The 20,669-nt window shown below is 28.0% G+C and overlaps 1 protein-coding gene across 1 annotated transcript; it reads left to right on the top strand.

Annotated features, from left to right (window-relative positions):
* Positions 1–3,347: 3,347 nt before the first annotated feature.
* LOC100200503 (trichohyalin) lies at positions 3,348–19,549 on the top strand. The gene is made up of 10 exons (XM_065790602.1): positions 3,348–3,546; positions 8,507–8,546; positions 9,887–9,912; positions 10,013–10,034; positions 10,854–11,448; positions 13,843–13,966; positions 16,211–16,360; positions 16,494–16,542; positions 16,898–16,951; positions 17,420–19,549. The coding sequence occupies exons 1-10, from the start codon at positions 3,409–3,411 to the stop codon at positions 19,183–19,185; spliced, it is 2,964 nt and encodes a 987-aa protein (XP_065646674.1). The 5' UTR covers positions 3,348–3,408; the 3' UTR covers positions 19,186–19,549.
* The last annotated feature ends 1,120 nt before the right edge of the window (positions 19,550–20,669 follow it).

Below are 20,669 nucleotides of genomic sequence, written 5' to 3'. Positions count from 1 at the left end.
CTTATTGCATTTTGCGTATAACACTAAAATTAAATCTTGGCAAGCAAGGTCTTTAGAAGTCAAAAAGTCTGGTACTACATGCCTCAAAGTTTGCATAAAATATTGATACATGGATTTTGTTATTGCTTTTGAGTTGGAGGAAGGTCAAGAGGCTCGTAATAAAGATTTTAAAAGTTACCAATACCACTTTTCAAGAGAAATTGTGGTGGATCAAAATGCAATGAAGATGTAATAAAACGAATGCTGTGCACTTGATGCGCATGCTGATCCATTGGTGTCTATTTTTTTAAGAAACAATAAATATCTAAGAAGAATACAAATATAAAAGAAAATTATTTCCTATTTGGTCTTTTTGTTATTGTTTTTAAACACACAAACATTTCCTTTATTAAAAACATTGACTAAATATTTTTACACAAGTCTAATTTAGAGAATTTATAGCTGTTAGGAAACATATTTTATTTTTATTTGTTAAAAATTACAAATTTAAGGTCTAATGGAAAATTTTTAACTTCTCAAAATGACCTGTTACTATTTAATATTAAGTATCTATAGCAACTAAATACAAAAAATATCACTTTAATAAGAAGCGCAAACATCTTATTGGTACTCATGCTAAACTTGATAAATAAAGTACTAATATTATATAAGTTATAAATTTTATCAGAAAATTATTCTGGCCCGCTGTGAAATGTCACAAACATTTTTTTGTGACATTTCAAATGTTTTCAGTATTGTATTGAGGAAGAACCAATATGAGATTTACTATCAAACTGGTACTTTCTGATTAGATCTGCTGGTAAACACACCTGGAAGTAATTTACTGCTTTCTTTTAAATTGACTTTTTACAATACCAGCAAGATTATTTTACACCGTAACCCTATATTTTAGAAAAAAGCTTTAGGTATTGCTCATTTTAAGTTTATATTGCATACATAAAAAAATAATCAACTTGCAGATAATTCAAGGATGATTTAAATGATTTTGAGGTCAGAGCTAAGGTAAAATTCAATTGATTGAGTTGAAGTTCAAAACTTGTTTCCAGGACGTGATGGTTTTCCTTAACGTCAAGGCTTTTTCAACTATTAGCTTTCCATATTTTTCAACATCTCATTATTTCCTTTATTATACTTAACACCACAAAACTTGAAAGATCATAATATATCTTTAAGTTCATGATGGTTTGAGATTTTAAGAATGGCTTATAAACGAATTCAACTAAAAATCTCTAAAGAACAGTCTTAAATCCATGCGTGACTATTCTTTCGTTTTACTAAATTACAGAAAGATTTTCACCCTCAATAATAGTATATACCCAAGCGACGCTTTTATTAGATATTTAGGTTATAGAGTATAATAAATTGAGATGAATACTTCTGTAAATTCAAATACTTTAAAATGAACAGCGAGTAACAAATTGAACTCAAGCCAAAGTTACAGCGAATAACTCTTACTGGAATGTTATTACTTTTGTTAAACCAAAATTCATTGGTTTGTGATTTGGGTGATTTATAGATTTAAATAAACCCATCTCTTGATTAAATACTTTTAATGGAATGTTGTTACTTTTGTTAAACCGAAATTTATCGGATTCTACTTTGACAGCATTATTGATTTAAATGTTTAGATCATTTTAATGGGTGTTTTATCCATTTAAATAGACTCATCCTTTGTCAATTAATTGCGACAAAAAGTAGAATTAAAAACTTGTTTTTTTTTTAAATAACTCTCCATGGCGATGTTGATATAATGAAAATCTTTGTAAAAAAATTAATGAACTTTTACTGAAAAGATACAAATCTGCCACTGTTCATAATAATCAACTTAGAAAATTCATTTTAACAAAGACTGACTTTTTTTTTACAAACTATTTTTCAAAAACTGTGATAAAAAATTTCAGGTTTTTGAATTTAAAGTTTTAAATATATTAATATTAACAAAATGAATATCAAAATGTTGCTTTGTTTAGAGAAAATAGCCAAACCACTTTATCTTGATGAAAGTTTAGCCCTCAAACACTTGAATTATCTTGTTTTAATTTAAACTTTTATAATATACTTTTATAAGTGTATAGATCTAAAGTTTTTATAAATTTTTAATTTCGTAAAATAATCTTAAATTAAAATTTGTAACTTTCCTCAAATTGGGGGTTCAAACTTTATATGGTCATAATTTTTAAACGCTAAGAGATTATTGTATGAATTTTAGAATTTATTGATTTAATTGTGAATGGTAAAAAAAAATATTTTATCAACTTGCTGCTTTCACGTTTGGGGAAAGTGTAGCTAGAATTTACGGCTTTTATTTTTCAGGCTCCAATAATTGCACCTTTTTGCAAAGCACTCTTATTTGATTTAAGTATAAAAATATAAATGTTTGGAGTTTACTCCATGTCTGGAGGTTAGCTCAAACATCTACAAATGCATACAAGCGTTTTACACCAACTACAAATAATCCCATTGTTGAAGTCCCCAACCATGCATTTTACACATCTTTTCGAAAAAAACATGTTGAATCATGTAAACAGGTCAATAAAGAGATTAAAAAAGCAGTTCTAGATTTCGAGTCAGCAATTATTCAATTCTCAAAGCATAACTCAAAGTTGATTCATGCCTACATAAATAAAATGCAATATGTAAAAGATCGAATACGAGTTTTAAAGGACGGATAAAAAAAACCACAATCGAGGGGGTAGAAATAGGTCGAAAATTTTAAATGACTACTTTCAGTCTGTTTTGTAAATTAAGTCGTAAGGTCCAATGTTAGATTTCGAACCACGCACAGAAGTGACATGTGCAACAAAGATGCCGTTTATAACAAGAGATGAAATACAGAAGAGACTTAAAACTATGGACGAGAATTCCAAAGATGGACGCCAATGGTATCCTAGATTGTCAGTACAGAGGTGCCTGATGCAGAACAACTTCGTTGATAATTTTTAAACAAAAAGAAGCAAATATATTTTTTTTATTATTCAAAGCTTAAAAAAATCTTACGGATAGTTGTAAATAATTAAAATTATTGATCACTGAAATAAACTAAACTAAATCCTCTCATCGTTTTTGCAACCGTAAAAGCCTAGAACGAGTAAAAGCCATAAACGCTACTTTAAAATATATTAATCCGGTTTCTATCAACGTTTCTTGTAAAACTTATGTTAGAAATTTACTATTGTCAAAACAATTTCATATCTCTATATAAAATATTTTTATGAATCTAAAAAACATAAAATATTTTTATGAAATTAATTAAACGTATAACATGTGTGTGTGTTAAAAGCTGTAACAAAAATTTATCAAAAGTATGTGAAAACCGGTCTTTTAACATTGTTCACGTGACTTTTTTCGTATTTAAAAATAAATGTGCCATTATCAATTCAACCATATTGAAATACGAGTCTCTTAAAGATGTCTAATTTATCCTCTCCCAGTTTTACACTTGATTCATTAAATTCGATGAAAGTAGTTGACTTAAGACAAGAACTTGATAAGCGTGGTCTTGATAAGTCTGGCTTGAAGTCAGAGCTTGTGAAGCGTTTGGAAAAAGTAAGTAATAATTTGAAATTAAACGTTTAAAGTTGTTTAAATTTCTCAGTTTTAAATACAATTTTTATTAAGATAACATTTTATATTAAGATATTTCTAGAATTTAGCATTATACTTGATTTTATGACATCATTATTGTGCAAATTGATGCATTATGGTGCATTCAAGTCATGTCTAAAGAGAAAATACTTATGAGTCTATACGATTAGAGACTATTTGAAAACTGCTCAAGTAAAACCACGTTTTTCTTAATTTTCAAAACTTTATGATATACTACCACTGAAATAAAATTATTTATCAAAAAACTGTTAAAGCTATAAATTTATGTTGAATAGTAATAATGAAGTTTACAATTTTATTATTTTTTAAATTTTGTTTAACAACTAATTCGAACTTCAAATAATAGTGTTTAAAAAAGCAACCAAACCTACATTTTAAAATTATTTTAAAAAATTGTTTGACAGATGTGTATTTGAGGCACCCTCCTTTAGTAAGTCAGTAAAAAATGAGTCACGTTTTACACTAAACATTTATTGAAAACCATACTCCAACCCTAAACTCCCAACAATAAAGTTTATTTTATTGAAAGTCATACCCTAACCAAACCCTTAGTCTAACCCTAAGGGTTAGGGTTTGGTTTGGGTATGGTTTTCAACAATATTCATTTCATATAAGACTTACGGACTTACTAAAGGTGGGTGCTTGAAATACGCATACCAATTATTTTTAACAATTTCCATCTATCAAAACTTAGCGCTACTATATTTTTTCTTCCCCCTCCCCCCTTATTTTATGATTGATTATGATAAAATACATTATACTAATTCTAAATCATATAAAAACATAGGTCTGAAAAGTAAAGTGCTCTCATTTGATGCTAAAGTATAAAAAACCACACTAAAAACACTAATATTCCACCATCTTTTTTAAAAACATTTTAACGCTGTTTTCATTTGGAAATCAATAATTTAGAAAATATTTTTATAATTACTCGACCCAGTTTTTATTGTTGTTAGAATTTAAACCTTTGAATTTAATGCACAATTTAAGATGTACTTACATCGACTGACAAATAGGGATTGACATAAATAAATGTACATACATCGACTGGCAAACAGGGATTGACGCAATTAAATATAAATGGTTTTTTTTTTTCACTTATTTTGTAAATTTTATTTTACTCAAAGTGTCAATGTTATGCAAGCCCTAATTAGGGTTTAGAAATATTAGCAAGTCAACTGCTTTGAGTGCTAAAGATGCACATCATTGATTGACCACATGCCCAGCAGTCTATAAAACGTATTCTGATGGCACTTAAGTTGCAGATATGCACATGTTCTTGTGTTAGATCTCTAAAATAACATAACAGGCTCATAGTAGTAGTAGCTCAAATAGTAGTAGGTCAAAATTATTTATCAAAGGAACTTACGCTGAAAATACAGATAACAAATTAGGTCTTTTCTATCATTGTTTTTTCTTTTCTATCTTAATTTGTAATCAATTGCTTTTTTCTAAAAATTAACTTCAAAATTATTTATTTGAAAAATTATTAGGGGGGAATGCCCCTGCTGACCCCACGGTTGCTACAGGCCTGCCTAATTTTATATTTCCAGCAGATACCCGTTGACAGCCTTATCTGGAACACACTATTTTAGGAGAAAAAACATTGAATCATTAATTTAAAAAAAAAATGAAAAAAATAAATACTATTAAATAAAAATTTATAAGAAAATATAAAAATATGATTTTTTGATTGGTTGACACACCTAATGATTGATAGTAATAAAAGAAATTTTCAATAATCTTGTATTGAACCACAATAGGTTTAACAAGTGATATAACTATATAAATGAGTAACTTTAGCAGCAAAAGACAGTAACTTTAGCACCAAAGTACAGGAGAGCACGAAGAAAAAAAAAAGTAATAATAACAAGTATGGAAGATTTTTTATCAGTACAGCAATCTAAGATAGAGCACAAGCAGCTTCATGGTTATTGATATGCAAAAAAATTTGTGGGAAAGAATCTAGATTTTTTATATAAACTTTTTGTTTAAGTGGTGTGTATCATCAAAGAGTTAAAAGTATGAATGTTAGATTTACATGTTTAAGAAATAAAGAGTTTGATTATATGAAAACTGCAAAATGCATTTAATGAAATTAAAATCATTGAGATAAAGTACCAATAAGTAAAATGCTGTGATGCTTAAGAACTATTCTCAATGCCATATGAATTCAACATAATAAATGTGTTTTTGATTTTTTTTTTTGTTCCTTTGTTTATCTTTCATATAAAAGCTTAACAAAAGTTTCAACAACAACAAAAAGTAAATTTAGATTTCAAATCTAAATATATTTATTTATTTTTGATTTCCTCAAAACAGAATATTTTTAGAAAGTTTGTATATTTGAATAAATATTATTATGCAATAATTTAGTGCGTAATATTTTTATTATAATTTTTGACTTTGAAAAGTATTAAATGAGTTTAAGCAAAATAAAGAAATGCAGTTATGATATTACAAATGAATGTGTTTTTTTTTTTAATGTATTTTTAAAAAATTTTAATATTATAAACTGAGTTTTATATAATAGCTTTAAGATAAAGTTAGCATTAGCTAGCTTGTTTCATATGGTAAGCTTGCTTCATATGGTTTATATTCTTCATATCTGGGAAAGTTTTTAAGATTATCAAAGCATTTCTTTGTAACTGCTTTATCAAAGTCATCCTTAAGGCCAACACTCTTCTCCTTTTCCAGTAACTTCCCAAGATTCTATCTTTGGTCCTGTTTTGTTTCATGTCTACATTAATGATCTTCCTGACAATTCTACATTAATGATTTTCTTACATTTATACTGACTCTATTTGCTGATGACTCAACTTTTTACTTGTGTCTTGACAAAAAGTTTTCTCTTTTTAGTTGCTTAGAACAGGCAGGCAATCTTAAATCTGATCTCACTTCTGTAACAGCTGTGAGATCAGATTCAGGGGCTTGCAGCGGCTTGTGAATTCTAACTTCAACAAAACTCAGTTATTTACTGTAAACATCTATCCCAATATTGTCTGCATTCCTATATTGATGAATAGCAACCCTCTCACTAAGTCCTCTTTTTTACGCCTTCTTGGATTTTATCGTTCACTGGTGATCTCTCATAGAAATCATATATGCAATTGGTTGCTAAATCCCACTCCTTAAAAACCTTAAATATCCTTACTTAAAAAAAACTTCTTGAGTTTAAGCTTTTTGAGTTTTATTTTAAAGCTTACATATTTTCTTTTTAGTGAGGGATTTTTTCTTTTTCAGTTTTTTTAATTATTTTTTTTCAGACTTGAAAAAAATTGACTTCAAAATGCTAAGCTAAACTGTTAAGCTTAGTGTTTCTTTATTCAGTGCATTTCTGAAATATTTAAATCATCCAAACATCTAAGCAGTCGTGGTCAAATTGTTAAGAAAAAAAATCATTTGCGTGGTCAGCTATAGTGTTCAATTATACGCCATTCCTGTCCAAGTCTGAAATACTTAGTTCTCTTCATTGTTAACCAGAAGAGAAATTAGAATTTAAGAAAGAATGTATGCAGATATCATAATGTTATTGCAAAATTTGCAAGAAAGTTGCCGATTGAAGTATTCTTTAAAGAGGAATGCTTCATTTTTGTCTCCAAATGCAATGGTTTAAAACAAGCAAGTATCCACTCTGAAATTTAAGGGTCTTGCTAAGAGATTAAGTGCATTAAAATGGCTTTCAACTGATGATGCAGATGTTGCAAAACAACAATTTGATGAATTTTTTAGTGCAGAATGTGTTCGATTTAGAGTCTTTAAAATGATGATAAATAAATTTCTAGAGTCCTTTAATGAATCCTTTAATAGAGTATGAGTATATATAAATAAATAAATTTAACTTTAATAGAGTCCTTTAATGAATTAACTGATTCTGTTGATAAATTTCTTGGTTTCTATTTGCACAAAACTCAAAAGTATTCAGCATTGTGGAAAATCTGTGCTAATATTTTTGTTTTATCTCATGGCCAATAGGCAATAGAACAAGGATTTAGTGTTAACAAGCAGTTGTTAGTAGAAAATCTATAAGAAAGATCTCTTGTTCCCCAAAGAACAGTTTATAATCACATCAATCCCTATCACATTGTTATTCATCAGTATGAACTTCCCAGTGATTTTTTAAAAAGCTGAAGGTTAGCATAAAATAGGTACAATTCAGTGTTGAAGCAAAATAAGGATCAGTTAAGGTAGATGAAGTAAGCAAGAAACTTAAATTGATTGATGAAGAGTTTGTAATTATAAAGAAACTGAAAAAAAAAGTTCATAAAACTGATGTTAACAAGTTAAGCATTGAAGCAGAAGAACAGAGAAACTTCACTATCCTTATGAAAGCAAATTTCTTTAGAAACACTATTTTAGAAAAAGAACTGGCAATTAAAGAGCTTGTTATTTCACTAAAAAAACTTGAACAATTTAAGAAAAAGATTAAATAGAAGTGTTTGATAACTTATTGTGTATATATGCAATATAAAATATTTTTTAACTTGTACCATACTATATACAACTATATTACAACATGTTTATATTTATATATAAAATATATTTTTAAGACAACATATTTTGTTTGTTTTTTCTGGTCGAGAAAAGATCAAAATATCCTTGAAAAGTCCTGGAAATATCCTGGAATTTTAAATTAGCTTTGGCTGGCCACCCTGAAAGTGCATGTGCAGTACAGCACTTTTTAAATCTTTGTCTGACTTTGTTTGACATAGGGGGCAGAATTTTTTTAATGAAAATCTTATAAACCATGCACAATTAATAACGTTTTGAGAATTTGATTATCGTTTTTATATATTTTTTTAGGTAAATCTTGATGAATAATTATTTTATTTATTATTAATCTTTCAAAATTTGTTTTGTTTACCTTTCTGTTTATTATTCATTGTAATTTTATTTATAGTCATTGCTTGATGAAAGCTCAATAACAGATACAGATGAAGGTAGCAAAGTTTAATATCTGCAAAATATTTTTTATTGTTTCAAGTTTGCTTTTAGAGCATTTTTTTTTTTAATAATTTTTATCTGTATTTGAATTCTTATAAAGATTTTACTATTGATTATGCTTTTTTATGTGTTTTGTTTATTTTTATACCATCTTTATAGGGGAAAAGTTGGTTCATGTATGAATTTGAATTTATGTAAATAGCTGACATGTAGTTATTTGATTTTAAATGGTTTTAAAGTCTCAACAACCTTTTTTCTTTTAAATGTATCCCTTATTCTGAATGAGTGATATATTTAAATATGTAACTTATTTAGATGTGGTCAAAAATGGCCTTGTATAATGAGGAAAAAAAGTTTTATGTGAGTAATATTCAACAAAATGCACACTGGTTAAATAATAACACATTTGTTTAAAAAATATGATTTTAAACTTTATAGTTAAAATATACAAAAGAAACAATCAAATCAAGAAAAGTACAAATCTATTTAAAAAAAGATATTTGTATTACAATTGTAACTTCTAATATCTTGTTAGCACTGTGGTTGAAGGATATTGGACTATCTGCTTAAATCAATTATTTGATTATGTTTTATTTTTTTTTCTGAAAACTTTGATTTTGAAACAGAATCTCAGCAGTTTGCTATTTCAACCTATTCTAGTAAATTGATAGGTGATTTCATAAAGAGTCGTATGTTTAATGCCAAGAATTTAAGACATTTTTCTTAGTGTCTTTTGGTTTTCTTACAATAAGATCGTTGTTTTTTGATCAAAATTTAACACAATGCTATCTTTCTCTGCATTTTTGTGGATATTAAATCTGATACAAAATAGAAAAGTCTTGTATTTATAGCTTTTAAAATGGTCTGAATTAAATGTATGATTAATAAGTTATTAATTATATTGATTGATTTGTAGGTTTAATGTTGTTTAACAATTAAATACATTAAATAAGTTTTATTTAGAAAGTATAGTCAAAAATTGACAATACACTGTCAAAAATCAATGTCACTATGCAATATTACATTGTCAAAGTACATTAAGCATTGCCAAATTGGGCCAGAAACACTGTAACATTAGCTATGATGTAATACTTGTCACCACACTTAGATGATGTAGTTCCTGTCGCCACAAAAGTTTTGCTTATCAGTCTCGTTGTTTTTGTCCTATTTTTCTTCAGCTTTTCCATTTTTAGTAAATAAACATTCTCGTTTACCTCGAATATGGATCAATTAGATTTTGTAATAAACGAAAAGCTTTATAGCAAATATTAAATTATGGTTGATAATGTACATGTATGTTTGATGAGGCTTATAAATAATAATTTATTTATTTTAGATAAAATGGAAGGTGAAAATGTTCATGTGAGTCATGTTATCTTTTTACCAAAAATTATGAGAGAAAAAAAACTAATTTATTATTTGTCCATAATATTAATATTGTATTATATTTACTTTATTTTAGGATGGAATTTCAGAATTGAAAGGTAATCTTTTGTAGAAATGCTTATTCAAAAAAAAAATGTTTTTAAAAAGTCATTTATAGAAACAAGACAGTTTTTTTTAATTTTTATTTCCAGAAATAAAATAAAATTTTAGAAAAAATAAACAGAATTTTTTTTACAAGTGTTAAGTATTTTATGTTTAAAACCGATATTTTTTTCCCCTTGTCCTTCCTGTCATGACATGTCAGTGTAAGTGTGGATGTTACAATTGGTTGTAGAAAGTGATATGTATGTTTGGAACGAAGATTTTGGTACCATTTAAATTGCTCTTTTTTTTTAATCACTTTTAAGTCAAATAATTGCGTTTTAAAAGAATCAAACAAGATGTTGCCAATAGTTACTTACTGCAAATAGCTGATATATTTTATTTTGTTTAATTTTTTCCATTATCTAAACAGTTACTACAAGATTGTTTAAAAAAGCTTATTTTTAATATATTGCAGTTATTTCAGGATCAGTATTTATTATTCACAAGTAATATGGTGTTAGTTTGAGCAAGGCTGAAAATGTTGGCTTGGATTTTACCTATTTAAAATAATAATTGGCTAATAAATGTAGGTACATCATTCTATGCAGCAGTAATTATGGTAATCAAACACTCTTGAAATTTTTATTGAAGGACTCCTGTGGTAAATGATCATGAAGACAATATTTGTATCTGTACGTCAAAGAATTTGCTACAAATAATGACAAATGTTTTGAACACTCACTTCACATATCATGACAGGGTTCCTCTTTTTTTTCAATATATTAAAATGTATGTTAAATATATGTATATATTTTGTGCATGTTTTTCAAAAGATGTTCATATGGAATCAGCAGATAACAATGATTTGATGAAAAGCGAAAGTGATGAACATATTTCTGAATCTTCTGTTCTTGATACTAATAAATTTCCAAAAGAAGAAATTGTTGAAGAAAAAAATCAAGATAATGAAGTGGCAAAGAATAAGTTAATAAATACGGATAACATAGCTAAGGATGCAAAAAACGTTTTTCATAAAGATGAAGGCAATAAGTTGTTAAAGGGAGTAGAAATCAAAACAGAAGCTACAGAAATGGTCAATGGATCACATAAAGTAATTGATCTTGAAAGCGATGCTGCTTCAAACAAAATATTTGGTAAAGAATCTTTGAAGGAGATTGCTCATGATGAAATAAAGTCAAGTGAATATAATAATCCTGAAAAGGATCCCGCTAATCAAGAAAATGATCTTTTAGAAAACAAGATTGATAAAACTCCAAATATTCTCTCTCCTGTTAACAATGATCAAATCTCAAAAGAAAATTCAGGGCAGGGCTCTAAACCAATTAGTAACACTGCTAGTACATCTAGTAAAGAATCTTCTGAAATTTCTGAATCAAGCGAGAATAAAAAGGACTCGCTTTTAAAAAGGTTTGTGAATTCTTTTATACAAGCATTACCTAGTAAGTCTAACTAGTTTCAATTGTCATGGTGAATGTTTTTAGATTTTTTTAAAACTGAGAAACTTTATTTTAAATTTCAATTAACATTACTAGCAGTAAATGTTATTGGTAATTTTGCCACAGTAAAATTTAAACAAAAACATAAACCAGGTATTTGTAATCATTTAATATTTTAAACTTTTAAGGATTGGCTTTGCAGGCAGTTTTAGAAAGTTCATATTTTTAGTTAACCAAAAACTTCAAAAGTTAAACCTTTAGTAAAGCAAAGAAAACAAAAAAAAGACAATAGGGTTTTGGTTATCTTATTATTTCTTTAAGAGTATTAGTTTTTTGCTCCTAGATATGAAAGCTAAAAGTTACATCAGCAAGCAGCTTGATTGCTAAAAAACATTGTTGCACAATTTTAATAAGTTAATTTGTTAAGTCGAAACATTTAATTTTTGATTGTGAACTATTGTTTACAAATTAAAAAAAAGATTTACAATTTTTTCCCTCTGTAATCTTGGTTACGTTTTTCTTCCCCTTAGCTTTGAGTCTTTGAATAAATTGTTCTGTATTATACCTATTCTGTAAAATAAATATGAAATTTCGACCAATAAAAAGAATTTTGACGAAGAAATGTGTTATGCGTAATTATATTATCAATGAAACTAATGAAATAAGGATTGTATCTTTTTTGTATTAAATATGTCTGATGTTTATGTGAGGCATAAAGTTGTTTAAAGATAATGTTGTTTAAGTAAGGCATAGGTTTGTTGTGGAAGCAATGTTTAGGTGAAGTGTAGGGTTTGTAAACAATATTTAAGTGTGACAGATCTACAAACTTAAAGTTTAATATAAATATAAATGATTTCTTCTAACGTTTTTATGATTGGGATGTTGAATTCTAGTTTTTAATTTTCTGAGAAGTAAATTGTCAACTATTTTTCTAATGCAATAAATCATGAAGCTTGAGTGAGCGATTTTGATTTTAGGGTAACTCTTGCAAATATTATTATTGGTTTAATAGTTTTGACTAGTTTTTAACAGAAAATTTTTCTTTTCTTTTTTTAGTTTTATTTTCAATATTACTAGATTTACTTAAAGAAATAATTTTTGTTTTAAGCATACAGTTTTATGTAAGGAAATTTCATGTTTGGTATGTATTTAATTTATATACATGCATTTACATAAAAATTGATAAATGAACTGTTTGTCATCAGGCATTACTTGATATAATTTGTTTTTATTTTGATTAAAAGATATAAGATTTTATTTGGACTTTTTTTTATGTCAAACATTTGTGGTGGTATGACTATGGTTACTATGGTGACTATGGTTCTAATTACTTTTTACAACAAAAAATAAAAGGAACTAATTTTCATTTTTAAATCTTCTTGACTTTGTATTGAAGTCAAATATCAATATCTAATAATTTGTTAATTCTATTCAAACATGAAATGGTTTTCCTCTGTACCTATCTACAAATGCAGTTGTTTTTTTATTTAATCTAAGATGATTTGGCAAGAAAGTTTTCAGGTTTAGAATTGTATAGTAGTTAGTGGGGCCCTAGTGTGTATGTTAGATGTAGTCCAAGTGAATATGGTGGGTGGTCAATTTATAGTACATAAACTTCAGGCATTTTCAAAATGCTATTCTAAGCTAATGCACTCTCTTGATAAAATAAATTTTATGGTAAATCTTGACTTAGCTTTCATCTTTTATGTCAAGTTGGTCTAAAATGTTTGTATAGTATTCTGAATTGTTTTATTTTTCCGAAGATAATTGATCGAAGTCACAAATAATCCTAAGTATTTAGACATAAACTTGTTAAAACAACTTGTAAAGTTTTTCAGCTCAAAGTATGTGTAATAAGTATGAAGCCTATACCTTTATGTAGAAACATCCTACAAATTTTTAAAGCCGATGTAAAATGGATAAAATGAGAGTGAAGCTGATCAACTGAGTCACAGACTGGTATTGACACGCCTATATAATACACATTTTTATGTACAGCAATTAAGTCTTGAGGCTTTTCCAGAAACCCATGTAACTACAAAAGCTTTAAGAAACCATTGAATTAAAATTTAATATTAAAAAGAGAATTTTTTTTTAAATTTATAAGATCACTCACCCAAATATACATGTCATACACTCAACTTAATAACAATACACAATATATAGGTGCATGTTTTACTATAATCAGAAATGCAATTAAACTAAGTTTTTAAATTAAGCATAATATGTGATGTGTTTGGGATGAATCCTTTAGAATATTAAAATGAATTTTTTTGAATTAAGATTTGGCTAAGAAATTTGGCTAAAGCTTATTTTAAATTTAATAAAAACTTATAATTTGATTATAATTTGGATATATTTTTAGTGATAATGGTGTGAAACAAAATGAAGATAAGAAAACAGATTTAAGTAAATGTATATGGATAAGTGGGTTGTCATCTATAACGAAAGCTATTGATCTTAAAGATATATGCTGTAAAATTGGAAAAGTAAGTAGTTTCAATATATCCATTTCAGCTATCTCTCCTCTTGATATATAACAAGGTTTCTCTCTCTATCTCTCTCTCTCTCTCTCTATATATATATATATATATATATATATATATATATATATATATATATATATATATATATATATATATATATATATATATATATATATATATATATATATATATATATATACGCGCGTTTTAGCCATAATAAAATCATTTATATCTTGATTGTACCTGCTTGAAATCAAAATCTCAGTCAATGTATGTACTGAAGCCCCTATTGATGACTATTTTAGTATATCTTGAATATTTTTTTTAATTGACTGTTAATTTCTTGCTTAAAGTTTTTAATTGCAGATATTTCATGTTAATTTCATTTAAAATTGCAAGATTCAAAAAATCTAGAAATGTTATATTTTTAAATAATCTAATTTTAATGGTTTCTATTCAATATTGTTATTATTATTAAAATACTAATCAAATTATATATGCGCAACAAATGCATCAGTTTAACACTCATTGATAAATTTATTTGCATTATGATAAATGATATTTCTCCTCGTTGAGGTAACAGCCTTTTTCTCATAAATATTTCGATATTCTGAAAACAATATTTATATTTCCAAAAATACAGGGTATGCATGTGGTGTTAGTAACTAAAGTGTTAACTCTTTTAGTAGTTGAAACTTCTCTTCATGTTTCCAATAATTTAAAACGCCGTTATTTTTTTCTATATTTCAAGTGATTATAGAAGTCATCAACTCTGAGCAGCTTTTTAAAAGGAGACTTGATTAGAGTTCAATACATTTTGAACTTCCTTGAGCAGCTGAAGAAGATTCAATAATAATTCTTTTTCCTCTTCATACAATTTACAATGAAATTTTGTGTGATTATGCAGAGAGTTGTGCAAAATGACTTGTCTGAAATTAATCCTAATGATTTATTCCAACCGAAGTCAGAATAAATCATTAGGATTGGATGCGGAGTCCCAAAAAGATTACTTTATTCTAGTTTTTTGGAATCCAGGAGCTCTAAAAATATAAATAAGTTTATGGACAACTAATAGGAAAAAAGTTAAGACTTATAGGTTAGAGGAACCATCCTTTTTTGAACCCGGAGTCTTTAGATATAATGGCGGCAAGGACTCTGGGCTTAAAAACAATAAGTTTCAATTCATTAAATCTCATGAACTTTTTTCTTATAGCAGATCATAAGTCAACAATCATGTTTAGAGCTTCTGGACACTACAGACTTGGAAAAAGTAAACATATAAAGCCAGAGTCCTTTTATGACTCCATGTCCCTGATTCCAACATAAAAATTATTTTATGTCTAAATAAATTAGATATTTCGATAAATTTTTTGCCAGATTAGATCCAAATTAGTATAAAGGAAAGTGTTGAATTGATTTTCAAAATACTTATTTTAATTTTTATTCTTAAAACATGAAATATAACCAAAGCTCGGATATTTAATGTTTTTATTATATCAAATGTTTGTACAAAGTATTTACCTGAAGGAACTGATACAAATTACATCATCAGAAAGATCTTGAGGAAAAATTAAAAAAAAAAAACTTCTCGCAAACAAAAAGGTTTATAGTGTTGTTCTCTATAATCTCCATGAACAGAAATTTGCGGTAAAAACCATCATGCTATTTAGATGATAAAAAAAAGAGTTAATATCAACTAAACCTTCTGGAACGCATCTACTTTAGAAAAAAAATGCATTCATTCATTGTTTTAAACATGAAACAAAACATATGATATGTATTCGGTAAGAATTCATGAAAAAATCAATATTTTGTGTGCTTATATTGTTAACAGTAATCCAAAAAAATAGTATGCGTAACCATTTATTCATTTATTGGAGAAAAAAAATCCAGACATTTACTAAATACATTTAATCAAGCCAAAATCATATTTAAAAAAATTGTGAGTCGTGTAAGCAACTAGCTAATGAGCTTCAATCAATAGCCCAAAGATATGCTAAAATAGATCGGCACAAACATTCTTCTATTGTGTCAACATGTTTGTAAAAAGTACTTACGCTTTCTTGAATAAATATGTTAAAAGCTACAATTTTGCAAGACGTTTGACTCGATGTTGTTAAACTTTCATTCCAATATTCCAATTTAATAGTTTTTCAAAAATATATAGGTTATGCATACATACATGCAAGCATTTTAATTACTAACACTTGCGAATTTGTTTGAATTTAGTTTTGATTTGATTTGTAGGTTGTTGGAGCTAAGGTGGTCACAAGTGCGAAATCAACTGGTTCTCAATGTTTTGGTTTTGTTACTATGTCATCCAACGATGAAGCAAAAAGATGCATAGAAAGTTTGCACAAATCAACATTACATGATAATGTTATTGAAGTAGAAATGGTATTTTTTTTTTTTTTTTAATGATTTTATTTTATTCTTCAAGTTGTCTAGCCTGATCTTCTAATTTTTCAATGTTTAGTTGTAAATTGTAAAGTGTAATTAACTTAGCAATGTTATTTTTTTCTTTTAAAAGGCCAAAACTGACCCTACTCCACAAAAAAAGTCCGTCGAAAAAAAGTCTGGTGAGTTTTCAAAATGTATTTGTTATTTAATGAGTTACATTTATTTTAGTTTAATATATTTATGTTGTTTTTTTTAATTAGGTATGTAGTGTTTCTTACCTGTTTTTGTTTTTTAATTTTGATTTCCCCTAATGGAAAATTACAAAAAGCACTTGTTGCATAACATGTCACACTTTGAAATCTTTTTTTATTTTTTTTTTTCGGAGCTTAATTTGAGTTTATAAAATGTTTAAAAAGTACAACAGTTTATTATATTATATTTTATAACATAATTAGGGTATTTATAAAATATAAAATTTTTTTCTTTAATGAGCAGTTTTTTGATACAAAACTTAGATATTTATTTTCAATTTAGAAAAACAAGATGATCACTCTCGACCTTCTAGACAATCAAAGACTTATCGCACGTGTAAGTGTTTTTTAAGGACATGATATAGTGATTTACTTTTTACTTAATTTTAAAAGAAATATCTTATTGTTATAATGTTAATGTGTGTAAAAGCATACATGGATACATACATACATATTGCCGTGTAAAGCTTAACTTGAAAAAAAGTTTTAATCTTTTAAACTTTACTAGCATAGTTTAATCCAAGAGTTACTGTCTTCTGGGTCAGTAATATTTATAAAAAAAAACAGTACCTAATTTATGCCCCAGATTACATGAAACCGTGCAGATTTACTGTAAATGCTACATTTCAAAAAACTATTTTTCGAGTTACTGTGTTTTGGTTTTTCACGGCAGCATATATTCATACATATATGTATGTATGTGTATATATATATATATATATATATATATATATATATATATATATATATATATATATATATATATATATATATATATATATATATATGTGCACATAATTTTCAGCCTCGTCATCGAGATCAACGAGACGAGATGATAGAGGTAGTCGAAGAGATGAAAGGAAGACACGTGAAATACCTAAAGAAAAAGAGATTAAAAAGCCAGAGACAACCATTGAAGGTGATGGTGTAAAAAATCCCGACTTAACTACAAAAAATTCGTCGAGTGAATTTTCAGAAAAACGTGAAGAAGTTAAGGCTGTTACTGAAGATAATGATAAGAAGGATGCAAAATCTGCAGAGCAACTTCGCAAAGAGCGAACAGAGAAATTAGAGCAGGAAAATAAGTTACGTGAAGAGCGTCGTAGAAAAGAGCGTGAAAAAAATAGACTACTCCGAGAAGAGAAACGTAAAGAAGAAGAAAAGCGTGAAAAGGAGCGTCGAGAACGCGCTCGAAAGGAAGCTGAAAGAGTCCGGAAAGAGCGCGAAAAACAGAGAGAGGCAGAGAAATTACGTGAAAAAGAACGTGAAAGAGAACGAGAGCGTTTTTTGCAAGAAAGAAAAGAACGAGAAGAAAGAGAGCGCCGCGAGCGTGAACGCGAAAGAGAATTATTAGAACGTGAGCGCATTGAACGCGAAAAGCTGGAACGGGAACGTAAAGAACGAGAACGTCTTGAATTGGAGCGCATTGAAAGAGAGAGACAGGAGGAAGAAAGACTAGAAAAGGAACGTTTGGCAAGAATTGAACGAGAAAATAGAATTGAAAAAGAAAGGCAACGTTTAGAGCAAGAACGTCTTGAACGAGAGAGACGCGAACGAGATCGAAGTAGAATTATTGATAGAGGTATTGACAGAAGTATCGGAAGTAGTAATAGTCTAAAACGCTCTGCTTACGACGACAGAACTCTTTATTATGGTGATTCAAAGAGAAGTTTAAGGGAAGATTCTCGAGATCGTCCTGTTTATAATCCTCAACCAGATGTCAGACGTGTTGTACAGAGAGCTGATGCAAGATCTTTTGATCGCGATAGATCTCCTATAAGAGTAGAAGAGCAAGTTCCATTGCGTGGCGTTGGAAGACGCGACTGGTTAGATGTAGATGTTGAAGCGAATGCTCCAAAAACACTTTCTGATGTTCTTGGAAGAGCTGGTTTAACGGGAATTTTGGGCTATCAAACAGAAAATGAATCCTATGATATTAGGCCACACAATAAACAAGTTGATGAAGAGCAATATTATTTACGTAATCCTAATAGAATTGATGATCATAGTTATCGTCCTGACTTTAGAGATTCAAGAGATGGTAATAGATTAATGCATTCTACGGAACGTTTTCAAAAAGAACGTGTTGAACTTTCGGATAACAGAATTGAAATTAAAGGTTTACAAAGATATGATGAACGTCGTATAGGTGATTCCAGAAAAGATATGGAAAGGCGCGATAATCAAAATAGTTCGGTTTTTAGGGCAAGAAATGAAGAAAGAATCTTTCGTACTTCTGATCCGCCACAAATGTTAAATAGCGATCCAAAAGGTGTTTTTCGAAATTCGGTAGGAGATAGGAATGGCTTTCACCCAGCTTCATCAGATCTTGGAGGTAGGGGTTTATCTGTTAATCCGCCTAGAATGCTTCCTATGTCCGAGGTATTCGGGCGGCAATTAAATCAACAAGGATCAAATGTGACTCGTGCATTACAAACTGGATATGTTACTGCCACCAATGGTCTACCATTACACCAAGCCCCACAAAATGTTAGTTTGAGAGACAATCGTCTAGAATATACACAGCGAGCAAGACAGCCGCATTCAGTTATTCAGAGTAGAAGATTTTAATGTTATATAAAATCGGATGATTCAGATGGCGAGTTTCATTAAAGTTGTGGGTATAAAACTATTATCAAATATTTCTGGATTATTAATCCCAAATAAAAAATGTATATAGGTTTTTAACCAGTTTCCAATTTTACTAAACTATAAAGATCCGGTAATCTCCAGTGGCATCGGTATTCTGTGCTATATCTTGTATAAATGTGTTTAAGTTGCAAGTAGTAGAAACTCGTGAAGCGTTATCATACAAGACATTTCTCTTGCTTTCTACTGCTGATTTATAAAACAATATGAGAGAATATGTAATACCAATTGTCTATGAGACATGTATTTATTTTCTTGGTTATGTAATATATAAACCAAATTTTAATTTGATACAATAACGCGTTGAACGTGCTAAAATATTTTTTTCAAGAATATATTAACAATTATAAATACTATATTCGAAACCGGAAAATTTTGTAAATTTCCGGAAAACGAAAATTCGTTCAAAAGTATATTGAAAACAAGAAATTAGTTTTTTCATACCGAAGCATTTAAAATCGCTATCGAAAAATAACGTTTCGCAAATTGAATTTAATAATTAAACTTTTTTGCTACCTACGAAATAAGCGCATTGACGAACACTTGTGAAAAGTACGATTTCGTTAAACAACGTTTTAAACTCACTTAAATTTGTTCATTCAATGGATACAATTGTTAAATTACAAAAATTAAATATCTTTATATACTAAAATGTTTGTAATTAAATGTTATCTTCTGAATCACAAAATGTTACCATTTTAAAATTTTGCTTTTTGAAACAATGATAAAAATTTCTGTCGAATAAATTCTTTCGAAACAATAACTTGCCGAATAGTATTTTGAAGGGAAAAACTTGGGAAGCGCGTCATAAAAGGTGTATTTAACTATGAATTTTTTTTTTTTTGTCATTAAGTGCTCCCAGAAGTCCTTACGGGTCCTATCACAGAGCACCTCGGGAAAGCATTTAACTAGAAGTTCACGCCTTCCGTACCAATGTCGCTTGTTGGCGTCAAACCTAGCTAAAAGTGTTTGATTAATTACGTAATTATAATGCTATTTATTGATATTCACAAGTTTCAAATACAAACTTGTACATGCGTTTAAACGACGTTATATATATATCGTCGTTGGCCAGGTAATATCTCACTTGTGTAAAAAGCAAAATTTTACAGGAGACTGAAAAAACTATATATTTCAATGAAATGAGGTTTTAAAAGTAAGAGTAAAAAACAAATAACTAACAAACTATAATATAATTTGTTAGTTATTTGTTTTTTACTATATTTTTACTATAGTTTTTTCAGTCTCCTGTAATATTTTGCTTTTTACACAAGTGAGATATTACCTGGCCAACGACGATATACTTCTAAAGTGTCATTCAACGAATAAAGTTTAAATCTAATTAAATTTCCATTTTAGGAAAAACTAATTTTGTAATAATAGAGCGTAAATTCATAAACTTGGCA

Source organism: Hydra vulgaris, chromosome 02, assembly GCF_038396675.1.
Source record: "Hydra vulgaris chromosome 02, alternate assembly HydraT2T_AEP".
In the NCBI taxonomy this organism is placed as follows: domain Eukaryota; kingdom Metazoa; phylum Cnidaria; class Hydrozoa; order Anthoathecata; family Hydridae; genus Hydra; species Hydra vulgaris.
Note: the sequence above shows the minus strand (reverse complement) of the source record. Positions and strands in the feature narration are given on the sequence as shown.